At 41.0% G+C, this 12,942-nt stretch overlaps 1 protein-coding gene across 1 annotated transcript; it reads left to right on the forward strand.

The window, feature by feature from the left end:
* Positions 1–5,686: 5,686 nt before the first annotated feature.
* LOC120041348 (gastrula zinc finger protein XlCGF7.1-like) lies at positions 5,687–11,371 on the forward strand (the record flags this gene model as incomplete). Its single annotated transcript, XM_038986290.1, has 2 exons — positions 5,687–5,730; positions 10,242–11,371. Coding segments are annotated over 2 exons (730 nt in total), but the record flags the coding sequence as incomplete, so codon positions are not given.
* Positions 11,372–12,942: the final 1,571 nt, after the last annotated feature.

A 12,942-nucleotide genomic window follows, 5' to 3' on the forward strand; every position in this document is an offset into this window, starting at 1 on the left:
GAGGCTATACAGTGTTGGTTTACATATACCACAAACCCTTGACATGCCTTATTGCTATTATAAACTGGTTACCAACGTCATTAGAACAGTAAAAATAAAATGTTTTGTCATACCCGTGGTATACGGTCTGATATACCATGGCTGTCAGCCAATCAGCATTCAGGGCTGGAACCACACAGTTTAAAATCTTCAAGAATCAATGGCTATTTATAAATCATTTAAAAGCAACTTCAGATTTCCCTTTAACACCAAACATCAGTTCAACAACTGCAGAGTTTATGCTTCTGTTTTTAAGACAGTACTTACTAGTGTTAATCAGGGCCCGGTTTCCCAAAAGCATCTCACAGCTAACTTCATCGTTAGAACCATTGGATGCCTTAAGATAACTTTGGGAAACGGGGCCCAGATATCCAGTTTCCCCCTCTTCTTCCTCCTCCTCCTCCTTTTTCGACGTAACAGTCATCTCCCCTTCCTCCTCTTTCACTCCAAAAACGGTATCCTCCTCTTTCTCTCCCTCCTCTTCTTTCACTCTGAACGCGTCTTCCTCTTCTTTCACTGTAACGTCTTTCTCTTCTTCTTTCACGGTAACAGCCTCACCCTCTACTTGTATTGTAACAGCCTCCTCTTCCTCTTTCACGAGAACCTCTTTCTCCGTCCAGCAGATCCCCTCTTCTTTATCAGGAGGAGAGTAGCTTAGTGGCCTCATGGTCGGAGATGTTAGCTAGCTAGGCTAATGCTAACTTAATCAGCCCTCTAGCTGACTAATAACAGCGTAAATATGAAATTAAATCGGATAACTAACTAGACGACAGAAGTGGGTTTAAAACACAGTGGCTAATATACACTAAAGCGTCTAAAGAGCTTTATTGGTTCGTCTATTGTGTCCAGCAAGCTACCGAGGTGTCTGGCTGACTATTGTTGCTGTTGAAAGAAGCGTTCCGTCCACTAGTTTATACGTCACACTAGCAGCATTACCTTAAAGTCCCACATTGCTTTTTGCTAACTGGAGTGGGTAAACGCAGTTGAGTAAAATGCATATTTTATTTTCTGACAACACTTTGAAGGTTAGGAAGATTGAGTTTTTACAAACAGTTATGTTTATCCGTTATTACATATTTATTTACTTATTTCCGGATATCTTCCAAACTACCTACAATGCAATATGTTCGAACGGCATATGGATCTACTCTGTACTACGAGTTCCTGTGAAACTCTCAGGTTTTCATCGGCAGCTTTTCCTGTTACGGACCTTAATTTATAAGCATCATTTTATATATGTATATTATATATATTATATATGAAATAATAGGGACATGTTGTATGAAAATACTTCTTTGTTTTTAGAATATTGGTTCCTAAATAATATCCTATTGGTGAGACAACTGGTACATGCAGAGGGTCTTTTACTCAGTTATAAGGAAGTCTGATCACTTCACAAGGTCCCTGTAACACCTAAACATGTTACAATCATTTTAGATGTCATTCCCTCAGACGTTGCTTTATTATTCAGGAACGTGTCAAGACCCTCAGAACATACCTACGATTACCCCTGTTGACTCATCAGTAGGAAAGATTTGTTTCTCTTTTGGTCCATTCAACAACAATAGATCAATAGGAACCTTGTTTCAACAGGATGTTGTGTCTCTGCCTTGTCATGTTGGTCCATTCAACAACAATATATCTATACCTCATGTCATGTTGGTCCATTCAACAACAATATATCTATACCTCATGTCATGTTGGTCCATTCAACAACAATAGATCAATAGGAGCCTTGTTTCAACAGGATGTTGTATCTATTCCTCATGTCATGTTGGTCCATTCAACAACAATAGATCTATATGAACCTTCTTTCAACAGGATGTTGTGTCTATACCTCATGTCATGCATTATTGGAATGGTTTCATTGATAACATCTGTTGGAAAAAGTTTGGATGTTGCCACACACATACCTACTTATTAACAAAATTCAGGAAGTTTATTTTTAAATTATTCATAAATATTATCCTGCCAACTACTACATGAAGTTTTAAAAAACATACATTGAAATGGTACCTTTTGTAATGACCACCCAGAAACAGTGTTGCATCTTCTTTTGCCTTGTATTCATGTAAGGAATCTGTGGGAAGACATCAGTAGATTTATAATTGAACACATTTATGAAGATGTTACACTATTATGGAGAGATGTATTGCTTGGATTCTTTACCTACGATAGAAATAGGTTGAAACAATTTAATGTAATTCATTTCATTATTCTTTTGACCAAATTTCATATTCACAAATGTAAATTTACAAACAAAACACCACATTTTATTACCTTGCAAAAAGAAATTGAACTGTATTTTAAGACAATTAAATACTCTGCCTGTTTGAACGATAACTGTGTTTATGTCCCTTAAGGTCCTTGTGTAATATGATATTGTACAGGGGGTACAAGTACAGAGTCAATGTGAGGAGGCTATATACAGGGGGTACTGGTACAGAGGCAATGTGAGGAGGCTATATACAGGGGGTACCGGTACAGAGTCAATGTGAGGAGGCTATATACAGGGGGTACCGGTACCTAGTCAATGTGAGGAAGCTATATACAGGGGGTACCGGTACCTAGTCAATGTGTGGAGGCTATATACAGGGGGTACCAGTACCTAGTCAACGTGCAGGGGTACAGGTTAGTCCAGGTAATTTGTGCATGTAGGTAGGGGTACAGGTTAGTCCAGGTAATTTGTGCATGTAGGTAGGGGTAAAGTGACTATGCATAGATAATTAACAGCGAGTAGCGGCCGTGTAAAAACAAAGTACCTGAGCTTAATTTCGATTCTCAAAACAAAGGGTTTGTATACTTATGTAAATAAGGTGTTTTTTTTTATTTTATTTTTGACCCATTTGCAAACATTTCTAAAAACCTTTTTTTGTCATTATGGGGTATTGTGTGAAGATAGATGAGGAACAATTTAATTTAATATATTTTTGAATAAGGCTGTAAAGTAACAAAATGTTGAAATGATTGGTCCTGTTTGTGTGGGTCAAAACAGAAACACCCTGATGATTGGTTGACAATATAGCCTCCCCAATGCAGCCAATGGCTGTAAGTTACAGCTGGTTAGGAGTCGAGTCGACTTTATGATCTTTGATCAAATGGTTGTTGTAAAGTTTATGTAGTCGACATGTAGGACACTTTTTATCCCCAAAATGCATCACACTTTGAAAGGCGGTGACTTGACAACAGTGATCCACTTGTACAAGCCCATTGCTATAACATGTGCAAATACCTGTCCAGGCATTGTAAGCTCTGTCAGGTGTCAGTAACGTCTGAGCAGAGGAACACAGCCAAAGACTGCAGGTGGGGGCATTTAAAGAGATAGCCCCACCCCTTTCAGGTGAATGAGGTTACCTGAGGTGTGGCAACCAATAATGCTGTGTTCGTAACCAAGTGGGAGGTCGGGATTTTCCAGTTGTAAAGTCGTAAAATACCAGTTGGATGGCCGATCATGTGGAGTTTTACCAGTCGTATGTGGTAAATTCCCACTTGGTTATGAATGCAGCGTACTGATAACTAACCCCAGATGTATCATTGGCGTTGTTTCCAATGGGAGCAAAGTTGTATCGTGCCTCACATTCATCACACATGACGTAGCTATCATCTTGCTCTTTCAGCACTTGAGCAAATCTTTCCCAAACGTCACTTTTGTGACCCTCCCTTCTCTTTACTTTCAACTCTCCATTTCGCAGCTTTACTTAATAAACTAATAAACAATTATCTGTTCGTTTCACTGAATGACAAAATAGTAGGGTAGTATGTTTTAAAATTGTCATGACGTCTAATCAATCAACACCTGCTTGCTTCTCTTTATACATGTCAATATAAAATTAGTATTTTATAAAATAGATGAAAATAAAAAAGTTCTGAAAATAAAATAAACGTATGACACCAGTCGGCAGATGACGATGTGCTTCTTTGAGGCGACGCTACCAGCGTGACGTGTAATCTAGAGGACGGGACGCTTCTTCAACAACAGCAGCTAGTCAGCCACCTCCGTAGCTTGCAACTGACATTATATTGTTGTCAAGACTGGAGTTAAGTCCTTAACTAGGTCTTAATTTTGTTTAACATGTTATTCATTAAAGCAGACGCAGATCTACTTACATTAGTGTGTGCATACATTTTCGTACTGGTCCCCCGCGGGTATCAAACCAACAACCCTGGCGTTGCAAGCGCCATGCTTTACCAACTGAGCTACACGGAACTATTCTACCAATATATATTCATAATGTACATATTCACATGTAGCAATAGGTCTGCATTAAACTATTCTACCAATATATATTCATAATGTACATGTTCACATGTAGCTACAGGTCTGCATAGACGAAAGTATTGGCTGTAAGAAGTCAGACAAAACATATTTGCTCATCTTTAAATTAATAAACAAATACATTTTTCTAAACTGCTTTACCCATTCCAGTCAGCTGACGGCGATATGCGTCTTCAGATGGTGACGTCATATCTAGTGGACCACACGACACCGGAAGCTGTTTCAACAACACGGATGCTGACTCATTCAACCACCTCCGTAGCCTGGTAGCCAACATACAACCGAAAACAAGCTCTTTGGACCATTTTTGTGTATATTGATCTCGGTGTTTTTAACACAATCCTCTTTACGTATCTACTATTTAACTTAAAGTAATTTGCTTGTTAAATGTACAAATGTGTTGATTATACTGAGTCTAGCACTAAGCTTATCGCTAATGCTAGCTAGCCCGACCATGAGGTCACTAAGCTAATCTCCTCCTTCTAAAGAAGAGATTGTCGGCTGGACGGAGAAAGAAGCTCTGTGGCTGAACATTGTCATGAAAGAAGAGGAGGAGGATATTACAGTAAAAGGAGAGGAAGAAGCTTTCAGAATGAAAGAGGAGGATGAGGAGGCTATCAGTATCACATTGGAAGAAGAGGAGGCCATAACATTGAAAGAAGAAGAGAAGGAACATTTTAGAGTGAAAGAGGAAGAGGGGATAGAAGTTTTCAGAATGAAAAAGGAGGAAGAGGAGGCCATAACATTGAAAGAAGAAGAGAAGGAACATTTTAGAGTGAAAGAGGAAGAGGGGATAGAAGTTTTCAGAATGAAAAAGGAGGAAGAGGAGGCCATAACATTGAAAGAAGAAGAGAAGGAACATTTTAGAGTGAAAGAGGAAGAGGGGATAGAAGTTTTCAGAATGAAAAATGAGGAAGAGGAGGCCATAACATTGAAAGAAGAAGAGAAGGAACATTTTAGAGTGAAAGAGGAAGAGGGGATAGAAGTTTTCAGAATGAAAAATGATGAAGAGGAGGCCATACCATTGAAAGAAGAAGAGAAGGATGTTACAGTGAAAGAAGAGAAAGAACATTTTAGAGTGAAAGAGGAAGAGGGGATAGAGGCTGTCATAGTGGAAGAAGAGGAGGTCGACGCTTTCAGAATGAAAAATGAGGAAGAGGAGGCCATAACATTGAAAGAAGAAGAGAAGGATGTTACAGTGAAAGAAGGGAATGAAACTTTAGGAGTGAAAGAGGAAGAGGGGATAGAGGCTGTCATAGTGGAAGAAGAGGAGGTAGAAGCTTTCAGAATGAAAAAGGAGGAAGAGGAGGCTATCACCTCGAAAGAAGAGGAGGATGTAACATTGAACAAAGAAGAGGAGGATGTTTTGGGAGATGAAGGAGAGGATGAGGAGACTGAAGATCTGATTAACACCAGTGAGTACTGTCTTAAAAACACAGCCAGAAACTCTGCAGTTGTTGAACTAATGTGTGGTGTTAAAGCCAAAGGGGCATTGCACTGAAATGTGCTCCTCACCAGAACCCCAAATATAAGTTGTAAAACTCCGTTGGGTGTAAACAATGCAAATGTAAACAAACACTGTATTTAACTCAAAACGTGTTTAAAACAATCATTTTGATCTCATGGTCGGTCCTTGCATCCACAGCTCTGTCTATGAATTAGAGTTGTTCCATTCCTTCAAACCCTCCGCTACTCTCCCCTTTCTGTTCATTAGGACAGTGGAGACTGAATTAGAGTTGTTCCATTTGTTCAAACCCTCCGCTACTCTCCTCTATCTGTTCATTAGGACAGTGGAGACTGAATTAGAGTTGTTCCATTCCTTCAAGCCCTCAGCTACTCTCCCCTATCTGTTCATTAGGACAGTGGAGACTATGAATTAGAGTTGTTCCATTCCTTCAAGCCCTCCCCTACTCTCCCCTGTCTGTTCATTAGGACAGTGGAGACTATGAATTAGAGTTGTTCCATTCCTTCAAGCCCTCCCCTACTCTCCCCTATCTGTTCATTAGGACAGTGGAGACTGAATTAGAGCTGTTCCATTCCTTCAAGCCCTCCGCTACTCTCCCCTATCTGTTCATTAGGACAGTGGAGACTGAATTAGAGTTGTTCCATTCCTTCAAGCCCTCCGCTACTCTCCCCTATCTGTTCATTAGGACAGTGGAGACTGAATTAGAGTTGTTCCATTCCTTCAAACCCTCCGCTACTCTCCCCTATCTGTTCATTAGGACAGTGGAGACTGAATTAGAGTTGTTCCATTCCTTCAAGCCCTCAGCTACTCTCCCCTATCTGTTCATTAGGACAGTGGAGACTGAATTAGAGTTGTTCCATTCCTTCAAGCCCTCCGCTACTCTCCCCTATCTGTTCATTAGGACAGTGGAGACTGAATTAGAGTTGTTCCATTCCTTCAAACCCTCCGCTACTCTCCCCTGTCTGTTCATTAGGACAGTGGAGACTGAATTAGAGTTGTTCCATTCCTTCAAGCCCTCCGCTACTCTCCCCTATCTGTTCATTAGGACAGTGGAGACTATGAATTAGTTGTTCCATTCCTTCAAGCCCTCCCCTACTCTCCCCTATCTGTTCATTAGGACAGTGGAGACTGAATTAGAGCTGTTCCATTCCTTCAAGCCCTCCGCTACTCTCCCCTATCTGTTCATTAGGACAGTGGAGACTGAATTAGAGTTGTTCCATTCCTTCAAGCCCTCCCCTACTCTCCCCTATCTGTTCATTAGGACAGTGGAGACTGAATTAGAGTTGTTCCATTCCTTCAAGCCCTCAGCTACTCTCCCCTATCTGTTCATTAGGACAGTGGAGACTGAATTAGAGTTGTTCCATTCCTTCAAGCCCTCAGCTACTCTCCCCTATCTGTTCATTAGGACAGTGGAGACTGAATTAGAGTTGTTCCATTCCTTCAAGCCCTCCGCTACTCTCCCCTATCTGTTCATTAGGACAGTGGAGACTGAATTAGAGTTGTTCCATTCATTCAAGCCCTCAGCTACTCTCCCCTATCTGTTCATTAGGACAGTGGAGATATACAACGTTTAAGTACCAATAAGGGGTATAATATTTATGGCTCTACCTTTCTCACTCATTATTATTCATGATCCATTCATGATTATCCCCCAAAATGATTTTATTTAACCAGGCAAGTCAGTTAAGAACAGATTCTTATTTACAATGGCGGCCTACCGGTGAACAGTGGGTTGTTCAAGGGCAGAAGGACGGGCAGAACGACAGATTTTTAACTTGTCAGGTCGGGGATTCGACCCAGCAACATTTCGGTTACTGGCCCAACGCTCTAACCACCAGGCTACCTACCCCCCCTCTAACCACCAGGCTACATGCCCCCCCTCTAACCACCAGGCTACCTACCCCCCCTCTAACCACCAGGCTACCTGCCCCCCCTCTAACCACCAGGCTACCTGCCACCCCTCTAACCACCAGGCTACCTGCCCCCCCTCTAACCACCAGGCTACCTGCCACCCCTCTAACCACCAGGCTACCTACCCCCCCTCTAACCACCAGGCTACATGCCCCCCCTCTAACCACCAGGCTACCTGCCACCCCTCTAACCACCAGGCTACCTGCCACCCCTCTAACCACCAGGCTACCTGCCCCCCCTCTAACCACCAGGCTACCTGCCACCCCTCTAACCACCAGGCTACCTGCCCCCCCTCTAACCACCAGGCTACCTGCCACCCCTCTAACCACCAGGCTACATGTTCAGAAACATATTCTATTCTTGTGTGACTCGTATGACACAATACATTATTTACCGTTGTTAGGTTCTAATTCTCAGAGTTAAAACCCAACGGACAAAAGCTGAACCAGTTTATTCTTCCCAGAGGGTCAATCCAGCTGCTTTAGACAAAAAACCTCCTCCTGCACATCTGTACAAGCATTGTATCTTTACTGCACTTTACTTCACTTTACTGCCCTTTACTGGACACTAAATAATACGGGTCATACACTTTTCTTCCTCCCTTAACGTGACCTGACCTAGACCCCCCCCCCCCCCCCCCCCCTTCATCACTAATCCATGGCTCTCTCCCCTTATCAATGCCTGCCCTGACCTCAACCCCCCTTCATCACTAATCCATGGCTCTCTCCCCTTATCAATGCCTGCCCTGACCTCAACCCCCCTTCATCACTAATCCACGGCTCTCTCCCCTTATCAATGCCTGCCCTGACCTCAACCCCCTTCATCACTAATCCATGGCTCTCTCCCCTTATCAATGCCTGCCCTGACCTCAACCCCCCTTCATCACTAATCCATGGCTCTCTCCCCTTATCAATGCCTGCCCTGACCTCGACCCCCCTTCATCACTAATCCATGGCTCTCTCCTCTTATCAATGCCTGCCCTGACCTCAACCCCCCTTCATCACTAATCCATGGCTCTCTCCCCTTATCAATGCCTGCCCTGACCTCGACCCCCCTTCATCACTAATCCATGGCTCTCTCCCCTTATCAATGCCTGCCCTGACCTCAACCCCCCTTCATCACTAATCCATGGCTCTCTCCCCTTATCAATGCCTGACCTCGACCCCCCTTCATCACTAATCCATGGCTCTCTCCCCTTATCAATGCCTGCCCTGACCTCAACCCCCCTTCATCACTAATCCATGGCTCTCTCCCCTTATCAATGCCTGCCCTGACCTCGACCCCCCCTTCATCACTAATCCATGGCTCTCTCCCCTTATCAATGCCTGCCCTGACCTCAACCCCCCTTCATCACTAATCCATGTCTCTCTCCCCTTATCAATGCCTGCCACATGTGATCGCTTTCAATAGGATCCCTGATATAATGTAAACGTTATACATTACCCTCTCGCCCTCATGTTCATGAATAAGTATATTTCATATTCTCAGAACCCAATACCATTCATTTCTGTTGGGTTCAACATCATCTGAAACACAACCAAAACAAACTGAAAATGTATCCAACAAGTTTGTAGAGTCACAAGCTTGGTGTAGTTATTACGTTCTAGGGATATGGGACCAAAGACTTTAATACACATATAAGTGAATTTGTCCAAATCCTGATGACGCATTCAAATGGGGGGACTAGATATATGAAGTGATTTTATTTCTAAATGGTAGAACAGATACCCTGAAAATACCCTCAAATAAAAGGTGACCTTCTGTTCCTTTGTCTCATATGAAACATTTGATCTCAAATCTAAAATGCTGGAGTACAGAGCCACATTAAACTGTTATCTTCCCTGTCCAGATAAATACGTACTGCCCCCTATCCCTAAGAAGTTTTAACCTGTCAGGAGAAGTAGCGGAGCAGGCCCTATTGTCGGGAGACGGCAGGGGGGAAAACCATTCAATAAAATTACATGCCCTCCTAAAAGTAGGTAACGTCAGTCCTGTAGGTGAAATTAAGATTGTAACAATGGCAGTCCATTATATAGACTTATGTGGGAAAATCAAGGACTGAAGGGGGGCATGAATAAAAAAAAATGGCAGAGTAATACTTTAAATTCGTGATGTGATTGGGGGACTAAACCTGATAGAATAACAATAGTAGTAATAATAATAATGATGTATTTTATACAACACTTTTCATCACAAAGACAATCTCAGACTAAAAACTAACAAAACACATGTAGAGATCTGGCAGGTCTTGGTGATGGTATTCCACAGCTTCAGATGATAAGGTGGTGTTCAGCCAGGCAGTTCAGAAAGGCTGGGCAGTAGTTTAAAAGGAGGGAGCAGCGATGTCACAGAGGGAGAAGCGATGCCACAGAGGGAGAAGCGATGTCACAGAGGGAGCAGCGATGTCACAGAGGGAGCAGCGTCAGTCAGTTACTCAGACCGGAGCTCTTCACCAGGCTCCTCCTCTAACATGGAGCCAGTTTTATCATGTAGACGTTGATTCAGTTCTCTATTAAGTATTTAACTAAATAATCTGTTTGTCTTTGGCAGGAGAGGGACCAGACTCTCACTCTGACAGCGGAAAGAGTCCTTCAGGGGGACCAGACCCAGTGACACCCAAACCAGCGAGACAACACCACTGCTCCCAATGTGAAAAGAGATTTTCCCTATCATGGGCCCTAAAACGGCATGAGAGGACACACACAGGAGAAAGGCCTTTCCAATGTTCCCAGTGTAGAAAGAGTTTTACTTTGTTAGGAAACCTGAGGGAGCATAAGAGAATACACTCTGGAGAGAAACCGTACAACTGTTCCCAGTGTGGAAAGAGTTTCGCCTGGTCAGGGAGCCTAAAGCAGCATGAGAGGATACACACAGGGGAAAAGCCTTTCCAATGTTCCCAGTGTGGAAAGCGTTTTACCCGCTTAAGGAGTCTGGAGGAGCATGAGAGGATACACACAGGGGAAAAGCCTTTCCAATGTTCCCAGTGTGGAAAGCGTTTTACCCAGTTAGGGACCCTAAAAGAGCATGAGACAACACACGCACAAGAAAAGCTCTGCCAATGCTCCCAGTGTGGAAAGAGTTTTATCAATTTAAAACATCTGAATAAGCACGCAAGAATACATACACAGAAGGAGAAGACTTACCACTGCTCTCAGTGTGGAAAGACATTTTCCCAGTCAGAGGACCTGAAATCACATGAGAGAATAGAGAGGCTGTGTTCTGACTTATGTTTTTGACCTGAGAATTTAGGTTTTTGTTCATGCCAAATGAAATCATATAGTTTATATGAAATAATTAACAAAATAGACCTACTTTTGTTTTAGTTTCCATCTGGAGATGATAAATACTATACAATGTGTTTTGATTATGAACTTTAATCCATTGCATACAAGTATAAACCCTCTAATATTGTTCATTATATATTTGGGATATTGCTAAATGTTAATTACTTTATAGATTAATGGAGTTTTGGATTTCTTGATTCTAACCTTAAACCTCTTGGATTTGATCTGGCTTTCGCTAAATGAATTTGAATACATGATTTAGATATTGAATAGATTAATAGAATGTGCATTTCTTGAATTTAGTTGTTTTGTTTCATTGAGTTAATTTGTGTATTAGTCGTCAAGCTAAAGGACTATGAAAATGTGATGGTGTTTTTATAATAAAGTGGTTGACATGAAAAACATTAGTGTTCCCATCAATGTTATTCCACTATGTAGAAGCAGTATAGAGCTAGTTGTTTATTTTGATATTATCTGTTGACTGAATGAATCAGAGTTTGCATTGAATACAGATGTGTAGTAGATGTGAAGTTTATTTTAAATTCTTACTAATCGATCAGCAAAAACGTCTCTTTGTCAGTCTCAATATAATATTAAACTTTTGAAAGAAATGAAAAATAAAAAGTAGAATAAGGCTCCATGGTAGCTAATACAGTAGAGTAGAATAAGGCTCCATGGTAGCTAATACATTATAATATAATAAGGCACCATGGTAGCTGATACATTATAATAGAATAAGGCTCCATGGTAGCTAATACATTATAATAGAATACGGCTCCATGGTAGCTGATACATTATAATAGAATAAGGCACCATGGTAGCTAATACATTAGAATATAATAAGGCTCCATGGTAGCTAATACATTAGAATAGAATAAGGCACCATGGTAGCTAATACATTATAATATAATAAGGCACCATGGTAGCTAATACATTAGAATAGAATAAGGCTCCATGGTAGCTAATACATTAGAATAGAATAAGGCTCCATGGTAGCTAATACAATAGAATAAGGCACTATGGTAGCTAATACATTATAATCAGGCTCCATGGTAGCTAATACATTATAATAGAATAAGGCTCCATTGTAGCTAATACATTATAATAGAATAAGGCTCCATGGTAGCTAATACATTATAATAGAATTAGGCACCATGGTAGCTAATACATTATAATAGAATAAGGCTCCATGGTAGCTAATACATTATAATAGAATAAGGCACCATGGTAGCTAATACATCAGAATAGAATAAGGCTCCATGGTAGCTAATACATTAGAATAGAATAAGGCACCATGGTAGCTAATACATTATAATATAATACGGCTCCATGGTAGCTAATACATTATAATAGAATAAGGCTCCATGGTAGCTAAGACATTAGAGTAGAATAAGGCACCATGGTAGCTAATACATTATAATAGAATAAGGCTCCATGGTAGCTAATACATTAGAATATAATAAGGCTCCATGGTAGCTAATACATTATAATATAATACGGCTCCATGGTAGCTAATACATTATAATAGAATAAGGCTCCATGGTAGCTAATACATTAGAATAGAATAAGGCTCCATGGTAGCTAATACATTATAATAGAATAAGGCTCCATGGTAGCTAATACATTAGAATAAGGCTCCATGGTAGCTAATACATTAGAATAAGGCACCATGGTAGCTAATACATTAGAATAAGGCTCCATGGTAGCTAATACATTATAATATAATACGGCTCCATGGTAGCTAATACATTATAATAGAATAAGGCTCCATGGTAGCTAATACATTAGAATAAGGCACCATGGTAGATAATACATTATAATAGAATAAGGCTCCATGGTAGCTAATACATTATAATAGAATAGGGCTCCATGGTAGCTAATACATTATAATAGAATAGGGCTCCATGGTAGCTAATACATTATAATAAGGCACCATGGTAGCTAATACATTAGAATAAGGCTCCATG

The sequence above is a fragment of the Salvelinus namaycush genome, unplaced genomic scaffold (assembly GCF_016432855.1).
Source record: "Salvelinus namaycush isolate Seneca unplaced genomic scaffold, SaNama_1.0 Scaffold448, whole genome shotgun sequence".
Taxonomy (NCBI): domain Eukaryota; kingdom Metazoa; phylum Chordata; class Actinopteri; order Salmoniformes; family Salmonidae; genus Salvelinus; species Salvelinus namaycush.